This window comes from Rattus norvegicus, chromosome 7 (assembly GCF_021556685.1).
Source record: "Rattus norvegicus strain SHRSP/BbbUtx chromosome 7, alternate assembly SHRSP_T2T, whole genome shotgun sequence".
NCBI lineage: Eukaryota > Metazoa > Chordata > Mammalia > Rodentia > Muridae > Rattus > Rattus norvegicus.
Genome location: NC_141540.1, coordinates 65,143,898 through 65,169,411, shown reverse-complemented (window position 1 = coordinate 65,169,411; position 25,514 = coordinate 65,143,898). Strand labels below are relative to the sequence as shown.

Below are 25,514 nucleotides of genomic sequence, written 5' to 3'. Positions count from 1 at the left end.
TGAGTTCTAATAAGCATATCACGGCTGGGGTGTGGCTCAGTCAGTGGTAGAGTTCTTGTCTAATCCGTATATATGGAGCTCTGAGTTTGCTGCTTGACAACCCAGAGAAGTAAAAACAGACAGTGTGACGATGAATGTTAATTATCTGCTTGAAAGAATCAAGCATCACTGGGTGAGGGGCCTCCGGGCATGTCTGAGGTGGACTGCCTTGATTGCACTGAGGTAGGAAGACTTGTCTACTATAGGCGGTTCTATTCCCTGGCTGGGATCCTGGTCTGTAGCAATGGAGCTGAGCAGCAGCTTGCATGCTGCTCATGGCTGGTTGTTCCTGGTTGTAGATGTGATATGATCGGTTGCTTCAAGCTCCTGCAGTTCTCAGATTCTGATGAACCATACTCTTAACTGTGAGCTCAAATGTCATAGTAGTGGGGGAAAACGAAGACAGAAAGTCAGACAGTCAAGCAAAGGTGAGTTGAGCCTGGTGCTACCTTTTGGTGTCCCCCCACCCCTTCTGTGATATTATCCATCAGAAGGCTCTCCCCACAATCCACTCGAATAGGGCCTGGCTTACAGCTGCCAAACAGGTAAATAAGCCCTCTTAGTTCTTTTTAAAATACCCCACCTCAGTTATTTTATAACAGTAACAAATGGCCTAACAACCGCAATGTGTATTTTGTCCGTGCCAGTAGAAATAGGGAGAGTGAGAGCTTTTGTCAAGATGCAAACCTTAAGCTACTGTTTCACTTTAAAACTCTAACTGGAACTGTCAGGTCATGACATTGTGAGAACTCTTACATAAACACAGACATCTTTCCTGGAGTCCTTCCTCCCTTCTTCTGAAGTAAGCTGGAGTTCTAGTATCTGGGTTCTAACCATGATCCGGGCTGCCGGGCACTGCCTGGAAATCTATGGAGAGCTCTCTGGTATATTTAAGACATGATGAGAGTAAAGGAAAAAGAGGTAGGAGGATTCGGGAAAGTCATTTCTCACTCCCCTGGACTGAGTAGATTTACCATAATTTAAATCAATAAAAATGCCACAGTGATTAAGCACCGGTGGATGGTAATGAATTTATTGTCTCACTTTCTTCCTTCTAACTCAGAACTTTCTGAGGCACTCAGTGTTAAATATTTGATGTTTTGGGCTTTATTTTTTTTAATAGTGGGGAGTATAGGCACTCGAAAAAAATGCACTTAGGTCTAAAACCATTATATCTTAAATGGTAAAAAAAAAAGCAAACCACTTTATTTGTAAATATCTCTGTAAGATTTTTAATTTTGAAAAAGGCAATGAATGCTTTAGTACAAATTAAGATGTAAGTTTAGAGAGTATAAGGGCACGTTTTAGGACTTGTTCTGCCATCTTCAAAACTTTGACCTGAAATTATTTATTTTCTTTTCATGCATCCACTATAATACATATTACCTTGCCATGGCTACCCTATCGGCATTGTGGAGTCTACCGGGACTTAATCATATACTCAACACCACAGGATCCATGCAGCCCTGGCCAGGTGACGTTGTGAAAAGGAAGGGCACATGTGTCACAGGCGACGACTGCAACAATCACAACTGCCAACGCAACAGACTCGCTCGCACGGGTTCACACCGGCTCTCGTTTGCGGGGTTGTTATGAGGGCACACTGCTGACAGCTATGGCGCTTGTTCGCTGATACGAAACCGAAGCAGTCACTCTCCTCAGCCAAGAGATAGAAGGAGCAGAGCCATCCAGGCGAGGGACTTATGGCCATCTCTCAGAGCTTGCCGTTGACGTTTGCGTTTATGGAACCTGATGTGCGGCTGTCTCCCGGGGAAGTTACAGCAGAGGAGGGTGAGGTAGAGAGGGAGCTACATTGCTCCTGGTACCCTGGTTACATTTCCACATGTAGTTCTAGTCACTTAGTCTGTGAAGGATTCCAAGATTACCCTTCCTGCCATTTTATATTATCCATGGTGTTCTGGATCGAGGTTTATAATCTGTATGTGAGAACAGTATCTACATGTGGAACATTTGAGCCATACAATTATGAGAATTAAACTAAGTCCTGCTTTTTCCCCCCACTAGTAAAATATTTAAACTTATTTTCCAAATATTTTCCTCAGCTTGATTGGTCAAACTGAAGCCTTTCTTAAGCCCTTCTGTTCTTTACTCTGTGAGAGAATTCTGTTGGAAAGGCTGCCTATATTTCCCTGAGATTTTATTTGAACGGTAAGACCCTGGGAGCAATTCCATGACAAAAAAAAGTCTTTTGCTGTGTGTGGTAGCATGTATGACTTTAATCCTAGCACCGAGGAGCAGAAGCAGGAGGATCTCTGTGAGTTCATGGCTCTTTAACGGGTGTCGCCTACATCATGAGACCCTGTTTTTAAAATCAAACAAATGCCGCCCTCCCCCACTCCCCCCCCAAAAAAAAAGAAAAAGAAAAAGAAAAAAGGAAAGAAAAAAAAAACCCAACAAAACAAGAGCCCCAAACAAACCAACAAACCCAAAACAAAGGGAACCAACTTTTAAGGATCTCATCAGGGTTAATTAACATTAAGGAACCACCTGAGAAACAAGAAGTCTGAGAGCCAACCAACAGGTCCCCACAGTGGGTGACACATCACATGTATCACATGGGGAGTTTCAGGGTCTCAAGTAGGCAAGCATTAAGAAGCAAGGAAACTCGAGCCAAAGCCCACAGGACTTAGAGGAAGGCAGCTATAATACAGATGTAGAACAGACTCGTTCTTATGAAAAAAAGCTCACTCCTTCCCACTGCCTCAATCAAGTGAGTGGCTTAGTAGTTTTCCTATCATAACCTCTTGAGAGCCACAAACTTCAGTGTGCTACAATGAGTGTTTCCAGCAAGCCGAAGAATGTAGTCGCATACTCTGCTTTTTCAAAGATCTGGTGCCTCCCTGAAGTCATGGCCAAAAGTGTCTAAGAAGTCATTCCTGGCATATATGGGGTCCAGGCTCTGAAGAAGGGAAGCTATGTGACTCGGCAGAGAGTGGAAACTGAGGAGGAATGAGACAACAGATTTACATTTCCCAAAACAGCCACAGCCATATCAAAGACAAGCAGGATCCTCCAAAGACCTTATGGCACCTGTGTTATACATACCCTGTAAGGTCTCTCCAAAGACCTTAGCTTCAACCAGTCAACTAGCACAGCAGGTGCGTTCCAAAAGCTACAACACTTGGTGCTTATATCTCAAAGGTATGTATGCATTTGCTGCTTTGCCGAATAAAGATCTAAAATAGGATGGTGGACGTGGTCTGAAGCTTTAGGAAATACCTCTTTAAGAGGGGAAGGGAAATGGTAAGGGAAGAGGAAGAAATGGGGGTGGGGGGAGTGGAACGGGAATGGGAGAGGAAAGAAGAGACAATAAAGGGTGCTATCCAACACAAACAGCTTGCTTACGCCTTTCCTGGATTTCTTACTACTGCCTTTGGAGGTCTCCAGGGAAGAGTAAATGTTTACTCTCAACTTAGATGAAACACTGGGGACACACTGGTTTCAATCTGTCTGCATCTAATTCATTTGGCAAATATTTAATGTGTGCAGTCTTTCTGTATGGTTGGCGCATGCTATAGATTCAATAGTGTATGTGTATACTTATGTATGTATATAAATATGTCGTTTTGCTTCCCCTGACTTCCTGGGGTTCTGAGCACTGGCTTCTCTCACTACCACATTAGCATTATAATTGTGTTAATAACATCGAAGGAAAAGTAAGGTTCCCCGAGGGAGGAAGACAAAGGGACCCAGTTTTGATGCTTATCAGGGGAAAAGTTTCTTGGGTGATGTATAGGCTGAGACCTTACAGGGTATGTATAACACAGGCGGAAAAGAGTATGTATTTCTATACGCACAGGAGTTAGAGAATTATTTCTTAGGAGGAGAGTATTTAGTGTTAAGAGAAATTAGAGAAAGAGCTTCCTGACTGTCAAAGGAAGAGAGTAACTTGGGGACTGGTCGGGGAAGATGGGATAGCAGTTCCGGAAACAGCGCCTTCTGGGATTTGTGGGCAAGGCATGGGACTAGTGATGGTACCGGAGGGAGACAGGACTCTGGTGTGTGGTCCATAGAGTAATTCCGGAACGAGATTTTGAGAGGGAGTGGCTTGAGGAATGGAGGTAGACAGGAGGTAAAGAAGATTGTACATCTTGTAGAGACATGGAGTCTGGAAACTAGTGTGCAAGTGGGAGCATGTAAATCGAAAGCTGGCCCCGTGATCGGACAGGGATAAGGGCCCTGAGTAAAACCGTGTTAGAGAGGAGAAACGCCGTGTGCCTGGGCTTTTCATTCGAAACGGCTCCGTGGAGGCCCTTTTGGAGAAGGGAAGATGAGGTAGAATGGACTCCGGGGAGGAAATAAGGAGAGAAAGCAAGCTGTTCTAAACACTGAGATTCTCAAAATTATCTAACAAATGTGGCATTGAAACCGCTCCTTTTGATTAAATTGCTTTTTTAAGAGAAAGTTCCGGACACCCGGCAGAAAAGTTAGAATTCTGGATTTCTTATCTTCCTGGACAGGTTACTGTTATTCTGCTAACCCCTCAAAGGGTGACACCTTGGCTTATCTATTTAAATAAAAATGCATTGAGATAATGTTTACAAAGTATCCTGAGCATTACAGATTGTGTGCAAATGGAAGCAACTGTCCCCAGACTCTGCTAATGGCGACATCATATAGAGGAAGGGTGGGGTTTTGACTGGAACGTTTATTAACTCTATCACCGGGGCAAAAAGTATCTTACATTTCTCTTTTAAAAACTAGCTTAATTCTCCCTCTTCTTCTATCACAAGGCTCACAAAGCAGTAACTCCAGCCCCATCGTCTCTGATATATCTCAGCCTGAAATTCCGCCAGACAAGGATGAGCTGTGGGGGTTAAAGGCTCTTTATCTGACAAGGAAGAGAAGATTTGGTGCATTTCCAGTCCTTGCCAACAAGAACTTTGTGAAGAACAGATGTGTAAGCATGCACAGTTTTACATGTGAATTTATTTAAGAATTTGGGGCTGAAGAGCACACACTGCTCTTGGAGATGACCCGAGTTGGCTCCCAGCACCTATGTCAGGAAATTTACTACTGCCTGTGATTCCAGCTCCAGGAAATCTGAAGCCTACTTTTGGTCTCTGAGGGCATGCGTCTTCTGCACTCAAGTGCACATATGTACACATAGATGAATGGGCATACACATAATTAAAAATAAAATCTTAAAAATATTGATATTAGCGAATGTTTAAGGATAATATTCACGAGACATTCACTGAGAAAGAGCAGAAAGTTCCAGAAGATGGTTTACTACGAGGTTCTTAAATCATCTAGATGTACACTGGTTAACAACGAACATAAAGTACCAGGTAACCATGAAGCCTAAAAATTCCTGTCTGCTTATGTAGAAATTAGCATTTATTTGCTTTTGTAAATGGACTCACTAACCTTGTGTGAACCACCGTGTTATTGTAGGAAACACCCAGATTCTCTTGACTATTGTGTGTTGTTGACATGAGCAGGCCATGTCAAGAGCCAGTGTCTCAGCCCCAGAGGAGGGGCAAGGCCTTCCCTTCATGAGGTCACCATGATGATGCAGCCTTGGCTCCTAGTCCAGGTGTGAATGTTGATAGTGTGTTCAGAAAATATCCACGATTGCTTTCTTTCCCTGGATGTTTCAACAGCCCGAAGACGGTTCCAGCACAGAGACTGCTCTATAGATTAGCTAAATCTGTCCCCCTGATACAGTCATACACCATAACCCCTACCTCCTTTATCTGTATGGAATAACCCTGCCTCCCAGTTAAGCTCGATGCAATAACCCCACTTGCCCACTCAACTGTATTTAATTAACATGATGATCCTCTAGGATGCTACAGTTTTTCCACTGGAAGCCCAGATGACCAGATCTAACTCTTCTGTGTCCATGTATCTGCTGTTTCCTCACTCACTCAATGCTACTAGTCAAGATTACTACCCATCAATGCTACTGTTCAACGCTACTACTCGTCAATGCTACTAGTCAAGGTTACTACTCGTCAATTCTACTAGACAAGGTTACTACTCACTAATGCTACTAGTCAACGCTACTACTCATCAATGCTACTAGTCAAGGTTACTACTCGTCATTTCTACTAGACAAGGTTACTACTCACTAATGCTACTAGTCAAGGTTACTACTCATCAATGCTACTAGTCAAGGTTACTACTCACTAATGCTACTAGTCAAGGCTACTACTCGTCAATGCTGTTAGTCAAGGCTACTACCAGTCAATGCTACTAGTCAAGCTGCCAGGTCCCAAGCAGCGCAAGGATACAGCCTTACACTTCTGCTGCTATTGCTGTGCCTGCAGCAATAAAGTATGACCCTGTGTGAGCCCAGAAGGCAGCAGAACACCTTCAGCAGGTACTCCTGGCATTTATTATGTTGACAGTGAAGTTGATGGTATTCATGGGGAATTTGAACAGCCACTAGCATGATAGAATTAATAAAAATGGGATCCTTTCACTTGTGGTAGACATTTGAAGTGAGTATTTGTTTATCAGAGGAAGCAGAAGTGTTTGGAATTGAGAGAAGAGGCTCCTGCCTTACTGGAGTCTTGCAGCCTTCTGCCTCTGTGGAGGTTACAGTTCATCATAGCGCACAACAGTGTTGGAGAAAAGCACGCACGCTAGTATTTTTCCCAGTGAAAGAATGTTTGGAGCTAGTTTTACAAGGAGATACAATTAGTCTACCACCATGAAGGGAAGCATCTAGATTGGAACTTTGATGGTAGACTATAAAATATTGGTCCAGACTGACCTTATGATTAAGAACCAAGCTTGTCTGCATCTCCTCTTTCAAAGGAAAAGCCACACTGGACCTCAGAGAAACCTATCACTTAGAGAGAAATCACCTCCGACAGACCTGTTGGCTGTTTATCTTTCTAAGCTATGTAAAAACTAAAGGGCTAATTTCCTCCTGAAAGGACATATTAAAGGTTAGAAGCAGCATGTACAATCTGAAACTGAAAGTATTTTGGCCAAGTTTTGATTAATTTATTAAAAGTATCAGACAGCCAAGATCAAAATTCTTATCGGCAGTGGTGGCAGGGCCCAGGGATTCTTTGGGACATTTGTAGCTGTCTGTGGCACTGCTGGGTTTGAGGTAGTGAATGGTCAACAGCCAACTCTCTTATGGAGGGCGAGGTTAGATTGAGATCAGTTTAAACAAATGTGAAGAGTTACTTTCAAATATTTTTATGCACGGCTTTTTTAGTTGGAGTTTATGGTTTCAGCAGTTTAAGAAGAAATGGCAACAGGCTTTTGAATATTTAGATTCAAAGATGTTGGTCAGTACAGCAATAATTACAAAACAGTATTTAAAAGGTGTAGAGATCTTCATGATCCTCTCGCAAAGAATATCACCTAAAATATAAGCCCTTGTGCCTTTAGGGAAAACTTAGATGCTAAATTATTAATCTGTGGTACACTTATTTTGATATTCTTGTTTATCGCCTTAACATTTATTATCTAAGCTTCTAGGGGGAACTAGTGAATAACACTCTACAGTGTTTGGTACACTTATGTTTCTCAGGTATTAAAACTGTTCATGTATACCTTCTGAGGTAGTGACAGGCTAACCAAATTACTTTACATCTCTAGAAGCCAAGAGCTAATGCATATAGATGAGGCTTTGAGAAACAGAGCTCTCTGCAAGCCCAAGGAAATGTAACCAGCATGAAGTAGCAAAGCCACCTGCCTGGCAACAGGGTGGGAAGCTAACCATGGCTCATCCACAGGTCTGAGAGAGTGGACTACTCTAGTGCTCAGAAGCTACATGAAGTATGGTTCTTATTTCTGACACTCTGCCCCCAAATCTTCACATTCCCTTGAGGCCCTTACCTACGGCTGCTCTTAGAAACAGGAAGTTGTGAAGAGAAGGATGCCCACTATTTGGAACAGCCACTTGCAGTGGGGGCCTTGCTTCTGAAAGACTCCCTAGAGTGTCTGGGAGCCAGGTTGGCTCAAACAAAAAGGTAATACCAATCCTTGTAGCTGGAGGAACAGGTAGATGGGATTCACTGAAAGGCTCTGGTGTAAGGGAATTGACTGGCGTGGGGTAGGGTTGCACACCATTAATCCTAGCACTTGGGAGGCAGGTCAAGGCCAGCCTGGTCTCCAGAGGAAATTTCAGGACATCCAGGGAAAGATAGAGAACCCTGTCTCAAAATAAACAAACAAAACCAACGAAACCAACCAAACTACCAACCAACAAACAAACAAGAAAAAAAGAAGTCATAGAGAGCACCCTCCATGCAAAAAGGCAAAGTGAGATTCAATTCAAGCCAGTGGTTATACAGAGGAAGCCTAGCCTAGTAATTAAATAGTAAGAGCAGCCAGATTTTTAGGTTTACTTTAAAGCAAAAGCCTTTGTTTCTGAGTGTCATAAGATACCCCACCTTTTCAAGAGCATTGTGAAGACCACAGAATACATCCATGTTGTGTGCCTTATAATAGTGCACTGCTTCTTTAAGAGGGGTGAAGACCCTGGGCCGTTCTGCTATACACAGTACAGAATGGTGAAACATTCAGTTACAGCAACAAGATGATAAAGTGTTTCAATTTTCAGAATTGATCAGCCAAAAGGGAGTCTAAGGGGAATCACCTATGGACCCTTCTTTGGTCTATTGGCTGGAAGATTGATTGCATCTCTAAATGACTATGATGGAGAATTTTGATTGTTGACTTGATTAGATTAAGAAATGTCTGGAGCATCAGTGAAGCCTCTATTGGAATGTTTGGGAGGGTGTTTCTACAAGGGACGGGCGGAGGGGAAAAGAGCAGATCTGAATGTAGGCAGCACCATTCCTCAGGCTGGAATCTAGGACTTAATGTAAAGAGACAAACAAGAAACAAAGCACTTCCTGTTCTCTGCTTCACAATCGACGGAGCTGGAGCTGGGAGCAGCTGCCTCTGGTTGCTTCAGACAGGAGCTAGTCCTGTTAGCCTTGCTTTCCCAGCCACAATGGATTTATACCCCCCCACCCCCACCTGGAACTGTGAGCCAAAGTAAACACTCCATTTTAAAAGTTGCTTTTTTGTTGTATGTTTTGTAACTAATACATTGGGTGGGGGATGGGAACTGATACCATTGTCACCTGTAGATCTTGAAAGAGTTCATCACCCTCTCATCCAATGAGCTTAGTTCAAACCTCAAAGCTGGTGTCTACACTGCACTTCAGAGGGTCACCTTCCATCAATCAAGTATTACATAGAAGTAAAAAAAAACATTGCTGTTCCCTATTCTAGACAAATCTCATACATTATGTATATGGCTTCGAGATACTATATCAGTTTGCTTAAAATATTTACAGAAGTGTGACATACTATGCAACAATAGCAAGCTATAAAGGTAAAAGGAAACTTCAAGAGGCATACACTCGCATACGCATTTGATAAATGTGACAGCGAGCTTACTTGGTAACTGACGTTGTTGGGCACTGGAGTTAGTCTGGCTTTTAGCTACTCACCTCTAATTGGTTGTTTTGCTGCTGGTATTTCTTTTCTTTCCTAGTTTGCTCACTCTTAATACTAATTTTAGTGAGTAGAGTCTATGAACTCGTATACCAAGGATTTCCACACCTAGTTCCCAGACCTACTGAATGTGTTATTTCCATAATTTCATTAGGCCATATGCCATATGCAGATGACCTTTAGGAAGAGAAATTTATTGGGGGTTGCTCTGGTGCTGCTCTGTATATAAATGCTAAATACTGGCCCCAAGATCTGGTTGCAGTCTCTGAAGTCCCTGAGGTGTATGCTCTCATGTACATCAAATGACATGTAAACTTTGTTCACCTATCTTCTCTGACTGGTTAAATAAAAGAAGCAGACAGCCAATGATTGGGGAAAATGAAGGTAGGTGGGGCGTTAGCTACTGGGGGTTGCTGGTTAGGACCACAGGACCACAAGTAGAGAGGAAGGGAGGGAGGAACAGAAAAATGAGGAAGAAAGAAGAGGAGAAAACGAGAAAGAGGAAGAAGAGGAGGGGGAGGAAGAGGAGGAAAGAGGAGGTCACCATGAGGCACGATTGGTCCAGGAACACATGGTGGAGAGAAGTGCACCCCAAGGACAGACTGATGGAGTAAAAGTGGCCAAGAGAGACTCAAACAGCAAGTAACTTGGGGAGTGCAGCTAGAAAACAGTCTAGTGTAGAAAATAGTCAGTGGCCTAACACAAACAAGTGAGTCCTTAGAAGCAGAAAAGCTTCTCTAGGTAGTTGTAGAAGAAATCAGGAAGAACTGCACACAGCATTCCTTCTTGTTTGAACATATATGAGGCAATGAGGTAGGGAGAATAATAGTATGTAATAAGAATATTAAGATTTAGATAAAAAGTATATAAGGCAATATAACTACCACTTCATAGACACAGCATCCTAAAGAAAAGACTGAAAGATTGTTGGCACTTAAAAATTATATGTGTCTTTTACAAAGGATACCCTTGGCTTCTGTTGATGTTTCCAGAGAGAGAGAGAGAGAGAGAGAGAGAGAGAGAGAGAGAGAGAGAGAGAGAGAGAGAGAAGGCCTCACCACATGGCATGCTGTGACTATTGCTGGAAGCAACCTTGCAGTTCTCAGCCTCCAATTAACTGAGGATACATGAGACATCACTACAGACATACAAACAGTGACAGTTGTTCCCACCTAGGGCTTGTAGGTGAGAGTTCATAGGTGCAAAGCTTTATATTCCAGTTCTGATATTTTGAAAATGCAAATACAGTGTTGGTGAATCTATGCTTTGTGAAGGCAAATCCACCATATTTCTTTCTTTCTTTCTTTTTTTTAAAGACTTGTATCTATTCAAATCTATCTCTATTTAAGCAGCTGCTTAAAAGTTGCTGTTTCTCTTTTCTTAGGATTGAATGTGTTTGAGTACAGACTATCCACATAACTATGCAAAGATGCCCTGGGGTATCTGAAATGAAACATTAATTTCTTTTTTTGTCATCCACGGTTTTGCATGGTACTTTAGACAAATGGAAAATAAAAAGTTTGAAAGTGAACATATGAAATGATCTCAAAAGGAAGTTTTAAAGACTTGGATTCAGAAAAACCACAATGCATAGTTTAAGAAGTACCGAGATTGAAAATTTGGGGATATTACACTACAGTGTAAGACAAGAATCATAAATCACAAAATAACTTCATGTTGAACATGAAGCATATATTGATGTTGTAGTACATCCTACAAACACCCACTTAATAACGATTGGCCATAGGACAGCTAATCTATGAGTAACCTACAGTTACATTAAATGCTTTCTGTGTATATCTGACAGCTCCCTGTGTGGTGTAATAGGAACAAACAAAGATCTGCTTAGTGTTTCCACAGATCTGTGAAACTTTGTATCATAACAAACACAGACATGGATAGCTGAGGCAAATGTAAATACCCCTGTGAAGTATCCACAAGGTGCTAGAGTGTATTCCCTTCTCATTCATAAAATGAGAAAGAGACTGAGTCATCTAAATGAATTGGACAAATAAGAAGGTGAGTTTGATTTGTGCCTTAGCTCATTTTTTTTTCTTATAAGAATCAGTTTGGTGATGACACTGGGTACAGTACGAGGAAGGGTCAGGACCCCTGGAACACTCCAGTTAATTTTCCATCCTTATTATTGACTACAATAATTTGTTGGTTGCATTTGAAACAGATCAACCAGATTACTATAGACATTAACTACACAGTAGGAAGAAAGCATCAAGTCATACAACAGTAAGCTTTGTTTAACCCAGCTAACAAGAGTTCTCTATAGTTCTCTAGTGAAGGAAATTATAAAAGAAGCAATCAGGAAATATTTAAAAATATCTAAGGCAAGTTCCAAGTTGAAACAGATTTGATAAAATCTTTATACCCTTTGACTCTGTAAAACCAACCTGAACATTGATGCTCAGAATTATATTGCTTTAAAGAAGACAACTGCTTCTGTTTTGTGTGTATGGATGTTTTACCATCCATGCATGTTTGGGCACCATATGTGTACAGTGGCCTCGGAAGTCAGAATAGGGTATTGGATTCTGGAACTGGACTTACAGAGGGCTGTGAACTGCAGTGTGTGTGTTGGAAATGGAACTGGGGTCATCTGAAAGAGGAGATCTTAACCCCTGAGCCACCTCGCCAGGCCCAGAATGACATCCACGGGATAACTGTATTACTCCACTAAGGATTCAAGTATCAAAGTGAATTTGCATCCTCAGAAAAGTACTTTCAAAACATTGTGAGCAAAAGCACGTGAAATGAAAACAAGCACTTAGATGAACTTTTAGAAATAGAACGACCCAGGCTGCATCATCCCTAAAACATCCTTTGAGGAAAGGATGAACTGTTTCCACAGACTAAAATAAACACTGTGTCCTAATCGAGGGCAATGGGAGACCTGGGGTTTGTTTGAGAGACACAGAACATGGAAATAATCAACATTAATTTCCTTATAGTTATTGTCAGTTTATTATGGTGAGCACTCTGCATGCATTTGTCTATTTAATACACCAGTACTTCTGAGAAATAGTTTCCTTGTTATCCTTACTTTGGACCAGACTTCCTAGACCAGCCAGCCTAGAGCTGAGATAATTTGTCCAAGGTCAACATACTCCAGAATTCAAACCAAATGTATCAAAAAATTCTGTATTCTTCAGTGTTAGTACCCCTCTCCCCATTTAAAGAAATATGTCTCCTTCAGTCTCATGCTTTCCTTGTTATCATATTAAGTCTTAGAGTCAGTCTAAGAGTCAGACCCCTGGGCTTCTCTTAATCATTTGATAATACATTTCAACCACATCAAAATGGAGGGATTTTTGCCTTGTAAATATTTAAAATAATATGCATTTGCATTTATTAAGTTTATCGATGGGCTAATGGGTGTGGGGAAAATAAATTAACAGTCATCTTCCATTGGCAAATGAAATGGTGCTTCACAATCTTCCATTTAGGAAGTGTGCGCTAAGTGTACAATGAGATCCCTGTGCACACACTTTGGAATGAATGTGGGGAAGTGGACAAGAACATCAAATTCTGGTTAACAAAGGGAAGCAAAGACACTCCCACATGCTTTCATTGGCAATAAAATGCTTTACATCTAATTACACTAACTGCATCACAGATTAAAACCTATTCATTTCTACATCTACTCAACATAAACTATTTGAAGAAATGAAAACTTGGTGTATATTCATGGTAAAGAATTGTCATTCAAGAAAACTGTTCACTTTGACTGTAATCAGCCCCTATTCACTCCTGGGTCCCCTAGCCCATCTTGCTTATCCTCTTCTTCCTCTTCCTTTCCCTAGGTAGAATTGCTTCCACTCTAACACAAACACACACACACACACACACACACACACACACACACACACACACACACAGAGTTCACATTTAAGAGAAAGTATGTGGTATCTTTCTGACCATACTATATTTTGCTTATCACAAAAGCACTTGCATATCCATGTTTGTTACTGCATTATTTACAATAGCAAATTATACATTTATGTGCCTTGACAGGCACATAAATGTATAATTTATGGTTATGTAAAGAAAATATTACACAGACATAGACACAGACACACACAAAGACACACACACACACACAGAGTTTGCTTCAGCCATAAAGAAGAATGAAATTATGCTATTTGCAAGAAAATGGATGGGTGTGCGTATCGTAAGCATATGAGTCTCCTTGGAGAAATATTATTGCTGTCTCACTCATGCATTCCTGTCTCCTCCATGAATGTAGAGAGTGAACCGTTTTCCCACACATGATTATGTAGTCATCAGCACTTACTCCGAGTTAAGTCATTTGAAGGGAAACTCAGTCTGGCTTCTTTCTCTGTCACCTCCCTCTCAAGACTTGTGGCTGCTGGCACTCTCTTGCAATGACATGAAAACCAGAAAGCCAGAACTCACGTTTTGTGAATCTGGAAGGTGAAACTAATTTGGTGCAAACATACAGTGTGTACGGAAGAGCTGGTGGTTAGGTCAAACACTGATAGAATGGGACTTTATTAATGAAGCTATGTCCATGAGAACTGTTTACTCCACTTACTTCTTCCTGACTCAGAGCAAAATGCGTACCCATGTAATCCTAGCTGATATGAAAGCACAGATACTCACACCCAACACAAGGTGGCTTTTCAGGAATGGGCAGCTGATATAAACTAGAGTCTAAGACATCACATCCCCAGGGTGTCGCACATACCCATCACGGAGACATCATATTCTATCAGCAGCGTTGCTTCTTGTCCGCACTGTTTAAGGATGCTCATGGCCTCAGCATGGGTGGTTCCCAGAAGCCGAATTCCATCCACACTGAGCAACCTGTCTCCAGGTTTGATGGTGCCCTCTCTAGAGACAGCATAGAGGAGCAGTCTGGATTAATTTAGCATAATGGGGGCTCAGCTTTAATAGGCACTTAGCCGGAGACACGCTTTCACGCACACTCTGCCACCCCTCTCTTTGCACTCTTTGCAGGCATCAGGAATGACAGTTAGAGTGGAAAGAGGTAGCCCCGAACAGAAAATCGCTGTAATATAAAAACCAGTAATGAGAAAATAACTACCTATTAGCAAATAACATGCTAACTCTTGGAGGACGAAAGGAAGGGAGGCACATTTTCCCCTCTTGTAGGCTGTCTCTTAAAAAGTCTAAAATTGTTTTATTAGAGCCCGGGAAATAGCATTCACCTATTTTCCCCAAAGTTAGGTTGAAGAGAGAAGCCTTTTAATTTCATCCCATTTATCAGCAATGAACCCAAGTGGAAGACGGAGTGCTGGGGAGAATTTCCCAGTCTGTAAATTTCCCCACTGAGTTAGGAGACCATTTGCCGAGCATTATGCCAACCCAGCCTCATATGCCTTGGACAGGGGCAGGCAAATCATACTCTCCCTGCTGTGAGTACAGTCTTAAGGCACTAGGAGATGACACTTGAGGACGTTAGTGATATCACGGAGGCAGAGTCAAAGTCACCTCCAGGTCACCGTCTCTGCTTGCCGGAAGGAAGGGCCAGAGATGAAAAAGTCAAAAAGAGGGCTGACAAATGTGGCACTTTGGGAGAATAGAAATGACACCTAAAACATACATCTTTCACGTGACAATTCTAGGCATGTGACTGATATTTCATATTTAGTGCCGGGGTCTCTAGGTTCCAATTTCATTTGGCAATAATGCGTACATTGCTCCTGACATTCTTGTTAACCCTAACCATAAAGATTAATGAGGAGTGCGTCTCCATTTATTTTCTTTAGAAAGAGTGGTCCCCAAGACAAACTCGGGAGAGGGAGAGGGTGGGATTCTCCGAGGCTCATATTGTGTGTTGTCCTCTGCAAAGGCAGATGGATGCTAGGGCAGGTGAGAAGCCAACATTTTCCCATTTTCTTATTTTCTATGAAATATCATCCTCCCTAGAAGGGAGCTCACAGCATGAGTTCTGGAGGGGAAACCTGAACTTGTAGCCTAGTCCCCTTTAATAACTTAAAGCCCACCCATGACTTTGTTTGGTCAGTGTGAGAAAATTAAAGTGCCTCAGTACAGGGTGGTTGTAAGCCTAGAATAAGACTATATTAACCAGATGGATGGTGTACTTTGTGGATCATAGGAAATGCTTTGTAAATAGTATTCATTGTGATGGTTTCTTTCCCAAAAGGTTAAAGAAAAATCAATCTTGATTCTAAATGGATAGGCAGAAGCAACTGGTGTGTCTTCTTCCTACCCTTTAACAGCATCCGTGGGAAGAAGAATTCCTCTATTATTCTAAAGCTCACCTTTGCCAAGAGAAAACAACAGGCTCAAACAACTTGAGAGACAGCTAGATTGCGAGTTTACTTGTGACCCAGCAAGGCTTACGAGAAGGCACTTAAGTGCACTTTCCATGCCTGTACCAATTTCTCCAGGAGGAGAAGTCTCCAGAGATGGACATGATTTCTCCCATCTGACTAAATGTCATCCCCCACCCCCATGATGTGCAGAGTCCACCATCCTGAGGAGGGGCTACAACCCAGGGATGATGCCAATGGTCGGAGTCAAGGTACCACTGATTCTTCCCAAGATGGGAGCACAGTAGCACTGAAGGACACAGGCCTTGAAAGATCCCGGTGCTTTCTGTAAGTGCCTCTGCAAGTCAGGACACCCAGACCTGAGAGGCAGCCAGTGTTGTCTGTATCTACAGTGGAGGGCACTAAGCTCAGAACCAAGCACTTGCCATGGAGGAAGCACAGGACAGGAAGGGGCTGGAGGCAAACCCTTATTTTCTCTGTGTCCATACCTCCAAGTCTTTGAGCTTTTATATCCTCACCCCTGTGCTTGATATCTAGCTGCTAGTATGAGACATAACAGCCATTTTCTCTTTCAGAATCCCCTGCTGCCTTCTATGGATTTTGCATAATGACACAGAAAGATGTCGTTTACCTGTCAGCAGGCCCTCCAGGACGAACACAGGTTATCACAACTGGACGGGACTTATTTCTGTCATCATGCGCTCCCCCTAGTTAAAACAAGACAGAACAAAGGAAGGCTGCTTAAAACTACTCTTGTTCCTTTTTAAAAGAATCACCCACAAAGCGCCAGCTAAGACGATGCAGTGGATCTGTGGATTCATGGAGGAGAACATGCAGCTTTCTCTCTGGAATGTAAAATCATTACACGGCACATTGGTTTTAGGTAGGATGTTTCTGTAGTCACTACCCCTCCACCTTGCAGTAAATATACATAGTTATCAGAGTGGTAATGATATGTGACAACGGGGATGGCATGGGATTCACTAATTAAAACTACTGGTCCAATGAGAACGTCTGCCTGTCATAAACAATGAACAGGTATGAACACCTCATGCTGAGCTTGGACCAGGATATACGTGAGGAAGCAGGTCTCTGACCATATGTACTAGAAGAGACTCAAGAACAGGGTCAAGTGGGAAAGGAAGAGAGAAAAGAAGAAGGGAGGAAGGAAGGAAAGAAGATGGAAAGAAGAGAAAGGAAGGAAGGAAGGAAGGAAGAAGGACGGAAGAAAAGTGTGGTGGTAGACACTTATAATTCCAGTACTTGGGAAGCTGAAGCAGGAGGAATCCTCCTAAGTATGGAATCAGCCTTGTCTTTGGGTTATGTAGCAAGTTCCAAGCTTGTCTTGACTACAGAACATGGTCATGTCTAGAACAAATCTAAGTGGCTTAGAAATGGTTACTATCAAAGTTAAGACTTTCGAGATATTAGGAGCAGTTTTGGCATAGTTTCCCCTACTGCTTGCGGATGGGGGACTTAAATTTTGCATAAGGAAATTTCCTGCAGGGGTGTTTGTAGAACTGCAGTGCAGAGCATTAGATAGAAGGTGATTGGTTGGAATTTTTCTTTTTGAGCCCAGGACCAGTTTGTACAGCTTCCTCCACCCGTGCTCTCCAGCCTATGCTTGTGGTCAGCAGTGATGGAGGACTCACAACGTCTGAGGCAGCCCACTCCACATCTGGACAAGGCAGAGTTTACATCATTCTTCCTAATAGTCAGTTGATGCCATCCAAGTCATACCCTGGTCCTTGTATATAGACTATTAACACATAAAAATGCCATGTCTGCTTTCCTCCAAACAAGTTTTCCCCAAAACTAAAAATGGTGATTCTGGCCCACAAGACTCTATCTAAGACTGAATATTTCCTATTCTTCTATTCTTTATGTGACCCGAGTTCCTTATGCATTGCCATCCTGGGAGATCACGTGGGCAGTCTCTAGTCCCCAGTCTCTCTTTTCAATGAGTGTGTAGCACAGCAGACTGTAATTTCCCAGACTTGGCACAGGGGAGGTGAATGAAAGGAATTCTGCTCAAGAGGAAGGTTATGAAGAATTCTGTTTGTTCTTGTTTTGTTTGTTTTTCTGCAAAACATTCCTAAAAGGAACATTTGCTTTTCTATAACAGAATCGATTTAGAAAAGGATGCAGGTTTTAAACCAGCAAAAAACCTTCCCATGGTTTCCTCGGATCCAAATTTAAATACTTCATCACCATTGCAATAATCCGCTGAGTAGGCCATTCATTTAGGTTTTAGGAGTTTGGGCTTAAAATGTAACAGGTAACTCAGACCAGTGATGCTCCCTGGCTATAATGACACACATCAGATCCTTGGAGATGCTTTGACGCACGTTAGTATCTGGGCTGGAAACGGAGCTCAGGGTGGAGGAGCTTAGCATGCATGAGTGCTCAGGTTCCAGATTTAGCCCCAGAAAAGCAAGCCAATGCCAGGGCCACAGCAGAGAAATTGTGTGAAAAACAGCCTATGGGTCATAATGAGACCTCTTCACAGCTTTAAACTTGGGGATGTCTAAGTTTCCTTGTCCATTGTAAAAAGCAGGCTTGGTGACACGGTCCTCTTTAAAAATAGATTTGGTTCTTTACAATGTCCTGGACATTTAAGCAATTTTAGTTTGTTCACCTGTGGATAGGTCAGAGGACAACTTACAAGAGTCAATCCTTTCTTTTTACCATGGATCAGGGGTTACAGAGATCGAAGTCAGATCATGAGGCATGGTGTCAAGCGCCGTTACCCATTAAGCCAACATGCCCACTCAGAGACTCAGAGAATGTTCTTTCCTCCTGAGGATGAACTTTTTAAAATGGAATATGGAGGTCCCACTCTTTGTTTTATGGGAAGAAATTTCTAGTCTTTCTGGAACCAAGATTTTTTTTTCTCCAAGCATTCAAAACGGAATCCCATCCATTGCTACAAAGTTCCATGAGAACATGCGAGCAAGAAAGTCTCCAGCGCTGAACAGACATGTGCGGTCTGCAATGTCCACCTCCTCCATGATTTGTCAGTATTCACACCGACCTGAATCGACCTAAATCTTGCAGCTTTGTCAACAACACCAGGTGTGCGACTATTTACCCATCATGCTCTCTCAGCCAGATTAGCCACTGACCCTTAAAGGATGGGGTGAATGGAGCAGAGGAACTTTCTAGAGGTGGGCCTGGAACTGATTTAAAAAGGTAAAATTATGTAAAGCTGCAAACCTTTATGTCTAACCAGGGTGTCTGGCCAATTCTTAAAGTCTATACAAATGGGACAGTCGCTGGCTAAAACTGGTTCTTCCTTATGGAGACTTTAAAACAGAAGGGCACCTATAACCCTACAGATTCAATGGCAGAACGCTGCATGAACCATTCACTCCTCCTTTTCTGTATGAGGTGCCTCCCAGGTATCAGCAAGTACTTCAGCCTCATTAACTTTTGAAATTCCTAAAAATTGTTAGAGGGATATTTTGGTAAGATTACACTGTCGCTTGCCCGGAGATAGGTGTGGAATTCAGTCACACTTAGTCCCTGTATTTTGTATTTTTATATTATTATTGGCTTAAGTCTTGCATTAGCAGTTTGATATGCGGCTGATTAACTGTAGAGTGATTAGTCAGGAATCTGTATGGCAGAAGTAGTCTTCAGTGCTCTTTTCCAACAATTACAATTTTTTGCATGTATTTTAAACTGCCAAAGAGAATTTATAGACATATTTCAGTCTAATATCATATAGGGAGAGTTTTTACTATGTTTATATAATCATGTTTGAAAGACATTTAAGAATGGTTGTGGCTAGTAGCCTGACCTTGGTGCTCATCGTGAGTCTTAAAAATAGGTTTTGGCCAGAGAAATTTCATAACCAGAAAAATGTCATAACCGCTGAACCAGCACACACAGAGAATTCCTAGTTTATCTTCTGCTTTACGCAGTTGGCGGAGGTTGTCTACTTGTGTCTTAAATTCATTGACCCTAACTCCTTGAGGTGGGGCCATTGTCTTAGGATACCACAGCACTTCCTGCTACACTGACGTGTGGATGTGGGCTTAGTAACTATTTCATTTAGAGATGGCTTTGCTAAATGACTGGTCCAGAGTAGAATCGAACATTCAGAGCTCAGCTAGGTTGAGCTGATACACTTGGGTACCCCGAGGACTATATTATCTTTGGCCCATTTTTAGAAAGCTGCCGTAATATATATTCATTTCCAAAAGAAAGTAATGTAAACAACGTTGCTTAATTGTCCTGTATTAAATCAAGCCATACCTATCAACATTTTCGATTCATTTTCAATTACACAGACAAAGGAACATTGGAAAATGCTAAGTCACTGTGGTTGGTCACTGGGAACTGACTAGATCATCTGGCTGCTTGCTCTGTATTAGTGGGCTAAAACAAAGGAGATCATTTGTAATTCATTCCATGCTCTTTCCTTGTTTTATTTGTTTAAAGATAGTCTCCCCCCCACCCTTGAAACTCAGGTTTTAAGGAGGCCTTTGTATCTTCCCATAGTTATTAGCCTCCACCTACCTCGGATGACAAAACCAAAGGTGTTGCCTTCTTTGTGCAAAGTGACTTCCACTGTTCGGAACATAACACTCGATCCTTGGATAGCTGTGTGCAGGAGCGAGATGGGAGAGCATGAGTCTATGACTGTAATAACATTTCTATTGTAATTTTTTCAGTGTGACACAAGTTACAAGGTATGCAAGTCATGTTGCAAATAATTTATTTTGAGGGAAAGAACAGTAATTTCAATGAAGTCTGAGGGGGGAAAAAAGAACTGTAATGGCATAAAGAGACTATAAGTAGTTACCCTTATAAATGACCCATATTGTTCCAAGTAGAAGCAAAACTCATAGCTAATTCCTTTTCTTCTGGATAGACACATTCTAGATAGGGAGTGATGTTTATATTGTTTAAACTCTACAGAGCAAGCAAGGCAATTTTCAAGAAACAGGAACATTTTCGTTTGTGAAATACAAAGGCATTATGACTTCTGCCAAGCTTATGAAATCATTTCTGCATTCACGTTTAGTTTTGAGGCTGTAATACAAGGCAAACTCATTCCTCCCAGATTACAACCAATGGGTTGGCTGGTGCAGATAGATGTTCTGACACGTAGACAGCTGTTCGACAAAGTTGCCAGCAGCCCCAATGCGACGCGGAGAGCTAATGACATCCTAAGTACATTCACACCGTGTCAACCAAGAAGACAAAGATCTGCTTAAACCCCTCAGCTACTGCTGTGTTCTGTTGCTTGCCTTTTATCGCTCTCATTTCACAAGATAAAGATGTACTGCCAAGTCGCAGTGCCTAACTACATTGAACGACACATGCAAGCATATTTCATGTTAAGGCATGGCCCCTACAATATTCTGTGAATCTTCTTTTGGGACATAGTGAGTGACTCTGATTGTATAATACACTATTGCCACATGAAAAAAAATTCCCACCAATTGGGTATTTTAACATGAGGACTGGTTTTGTTGGTGCACAGAAGAGAACTTGTGTGCTGTACAGAAGTAGAAGGTTTTCAATCCCTTAAAACACTGTACAAGGGAAGCTGGGAATAGTGGTGCATGCTGGTAATCAAAGCACTTGGGAGGCTGAGGCAGGAGAATTGCTACAGAGGGGGTGAAAGAGCAGTCTGGGCTACATAGTGAGACCCTATGTCAAAAAGGTATGATGGTGTCTATGGTCATAATTCTCAGTGACACATTTGATGTTCTTGATCTTAACATGTTTCTTACATAAAACTCTCAATAGAAAATCCGTGACTCACAGGATGCTTGAGTTACACTGTGTTGCCTTTACTGTGGTGTGGAACATACACCCTGTATATTTGGCTTTCATTCTCTGTGCAGGGCCCAACAAATGACATGAGCTATTTGGCACTTCACTGTAAAATAAGCCTGTGCCACATGCCTTTCCCCAAACCAGTCTACTGCGAATGGCATTGATGCATTTCAGGTGGGTCAGGCCGAGAAGTTCACTGGGGTTGGTTTATACAACCATCCTGACTTCACAACCTTTTCAACTCTAGATGGGTTTCGTGAGACATAACTCCATCTAAACTCCAAAACATCTGCATCTAGACATTTCTAAAGAAGCAATAAAAATTCCTCTCTTCTTGCCATTTGTACAACTACTAGTTAGTGGCTTACACGAAGCATTGAGTGTTGTTTTTAATGACCAGAAATGCTCAACCCTCAAACGGATCCTGTAGGAACTAGTATGAAAGCTACATCTTCACTCACAGAGTCAGGCTGGTCCATGAAGTTGATCTGCAGACTACCAGGCTGGGGCACAGAGGACAGGAAAAACCCAGATATGCCGAGAAACAGCTCAAACGTCGGCTGAACAAATGTTTGCTGTATGGCTGATTTAATTGAATGTCACCTTCTGACTATCAAGGGACCCCCAGTTTACGATAATCAACCAGGAGCAGTGCATACAAACAGACCAAAGAATTGAGGGATAGTTTTAATTAAATGAAGAACAAAATTGGGCTCGAGCTAAATGATTTCTTATGTCCATGATCCAACAAAGTCACTTGAAGAAACTAGCTTAGAATTCGATATTTTCACTTTAAATAGTGAGGAAGGCAGAGTTGTGGCAAGAAATAATGGATGCCCAACTACTCTGTGCCCAGAACGCAACACGATGGTGTGCAAATATTAGTTTATTTAATCATTAAATCATCTTTCAATTATACACAACCAAATTCCAGCTCTGGGCCACCTGTGCTCGTTGGCTGGATATCTGGATATCTGTTCTGGGAATGTGAAGTACTAGAATTTTAATTTTGTTTTGGCTTTCTCTAGCCGACCACAGAATTCTTAGAGTCAAATCTGGTCTAGATGAAGACGTTGGGACTACCCACAGCTTCAGGTCACTCTTAGGCTGCTCCCCGTCATTGCAATGGCAACTGTTACTGTTGGCAACATTTTAATATAATTAACAAACCATCTTGGATCTTTACAGTTTTTATTCACACTATTGGCCCTTGCTGATTTCATTTTCACACTCAGTATTAGCATAGCATCCTTGTACCGACTATGGAAATGTGACTCATTATTCCACAGACACCTAATGAAGATGCTTAGCCAGAGGATCACGGGGCTAGGTAAAAAGTCTCCTTGATGCTGTGGTTCCTTGTTTTTATTTGTGAATTTTCATGTGTCTCTGTAAAACTGCTCTACTATAGCTGATGTGATTGCTCCAAGTCAAACGCTCCACCCCTCCTCCCCATCGCCACCTCTAGAGGAGAACAGGGGTTGAATTGTTTCCCACTTTATCTGGTTCCCTTGCCCACGCGTCTGACTGTGTCCCTCTGGGATTAGGGAATGAAATCAGAGGTTGGAAATATGCTCAAGTGGGTGGGGCTATCCTCTCTCCCTCTGCCACAAGAGAGCTCTGTAGAGGACTGTTCATGTAGACTCAACTCCAGAAAGAAATGCACAGAGGAAATCTTCAAACAGACCTCCTTCTCCTTCTATACTTCCACCAATATGACCACAGGGGTCTGAATGAGATGGCCCCACAGTAACATGCTTTCACACACATATCTGAGGGAAGAAAGGATTCCCTCTTGTCGGACAGCTGGTCTGACTCAGCTGTTGTCACGGGCACTAAACAGACTGACAGCTTTCTCCTTCTCGTTATTACATAGGGGCAATCTGTAGCTCTGAAATTCAAATGGAAACACTGTTTAAGTAAATAAAATGTCCCCACATTACATTCATTCTCGCTTTTTATGCTAATGATAAAATGTTAAGTGTCCATTGAAAACGGCCCAGAATTAGTTGGCGTTTCAAAACTCCACTGGGGTTCTGTGGACAGAGTGCTGAGGCTCTTAGTGGATCGATGTTTAATGCATAAATACCTCAGACACATTTTGCTTATATTCTCCCCAAAGTAGTTCTGAGAGTAGTTACAGAACTTTCCCATGAAATTGAAGTATGGAAGACAGGTAGACCAAGTACTTCATTTTCATAAAGAAATGGAATCTTAAGAAAGATAAATGAATTGCCCGAGTTCAAATTTTTCTTTCTTTCTTTTTTTCTTTCTTTCTCTCTCTCTTTCTTTCTATCTTCCTTCTTTCCTCTTTCTTTCTTTCTTTCTTTCTTTCTTTCTTTCTTTCTTTCTTTCTTTCTTCCTTTCCTTCTTTCTTTCTTTCCTTTCTGCCTCTATCTATCTATCTATCTATCTATCTATCTATCTATCTATCTATCTATCTATCTATTTTCTCTTACAGACACACATATCCTTCCCAGCCTTTTCTGATATCACAGACAGCTGAGATCTGGGTGTGTGGTTGTTGATGTTGAGGGGATAAGCAGATGCCAGCTTGGGTGGGCCTCAGGTAGCTGCTGAGATGGTTAGTTTTAATGCTCTAAGTACACGAATGGCTTGTTAATGCCTTCCACCTTTCTGAACTCTGAGGTCTTAATAATTTCCCCAATGTAAGAAGAATAGAGATCATCCTTGGCCGACCGGCCTCTTCCAGCTGAACAGTATCACGAAAGATATGTCGCTGTTTAAAAGCATATTTTCTCTTTTCCCGTCAGTTTTATTGCCTAGAGAAGACAGATCTATTTAAGTACTGAGTCTCAATAGATTTAACTCCTAAACATGTCCGGTCCCAGCTCTCTCCTAACTCTAAAGATGCTGTAGGTTCCCTGTGGAACCTCTTGGAAAGGAACCTACCATCTCTCTTGGAAAGCCGTTAACGGTCTCAGGCAAATAGGTTTGGATATTCTTCCTTTAGTTTCTAAAATGATAGCTCGAAACATCCTGGTCTGACCATGCACTTTTAAAAGCGTGTTACGATTCACCATGCACATCTTCCATGGGGCCTTATCAACTGATTCCTTGTCTTTACTGTGCTCCATCTAGCCCTCTGCAGCCCAGCCTGCTCAGGCCACTGTATCTTCTACTCAGTTGTTGGACCCTCTGCCCAGCCTCTTCCTTTTCTTATTCAGTCTGTCCTGTTCCTTCCCATTCTCTCCCAAGTCCCCAGCTCTGAGTCATCTACTCTGGGCCTTACCCTAAACACTGTCATGAGTTCCTTTAGGAAGGGAATGTGTTTTACTGATACACACACCCAGTGGTGGGTAAAGGTAGAAAGGGGAGCCACATCTCTATAGAGCTGGTTTTCTTAACTCCTGGCCCACGCTTTGAGATAATGATTTAAAGGCAAATTGACTTTTCATAACTATGGCTAATATTTGCCAAGTAAGTAACAGTGGCCTAAGTATGTGATCACATTACTGAATTCCTACAGAGTACACCTAGCAACCATTATAGCCATTTCCAGGTGGGCACTCCAAGCCTCAGAGAACTTAACAAAGCTCGGGTGCTTTAATCTGATCCCAGAGTCTCTAATACCTAACGTATTATCACAATCTCAGTTTCCATTGAAATGCTTGCCCACACTGTTTTCCAAAGTCTTAAGTGTGATATTCAAACTATCTTTCCCCAATGAGTCAGCCCTCCCTGTAATCTTGCCTAGGTCCATTAAAGGCAACTCTTATCATTCCAGTTGCTCAGGCTCAAAAACCTTGGTATGACCCCTGACTCTATCTTTGCACCGTCTGCCTCTGGTTCACTAGGAAACCCTCATCACCACTGTTTCTTACCTGGATCACTGGAGTAGTCTCCCCTCTTGTCTCCCTACCTTTATCTCTGCCCATTTGCTTCTATCTGCAGCCCAGCATTTGGAAA

At 42.0% G+C, this 25,514-nt stretch overlaps 1 protein-coding gene across 16 annotated transcripts in view; it reads right to left on the bottom strand.

Moving 5' to 3' along the window:
* Grip1 (glutamate receptor interacting protein 1) overlaps positions 1-25,514 on the bottom strand; it is a 657,804-nt gene that overhangs the window by 130,985 nt on the left and 501,305 nt on the right. For all 16 annotated transcript variants that reach the window (XM_087559245.1, XM_087559246.1, XM_087559244.1 and 13 more), the window contains 3 exons: positions 20,316-20,399; positions 16,423-16,498; positions 14,219-14,364 (listed from right to left, as the gene is read on the bottom strand). In XM_087559245.1, coding sequence (XP_087415371.1) covers positions 14,219-14,364; positions 16,423-16,498; positions 20,316-20,399 — 306 coding nt within the window. The remainder of the gene's footprint in view (positions 1-14,218; positions 14,365-16,422; positions 16,499-20,315; positions 20,400-25,514) is intronic.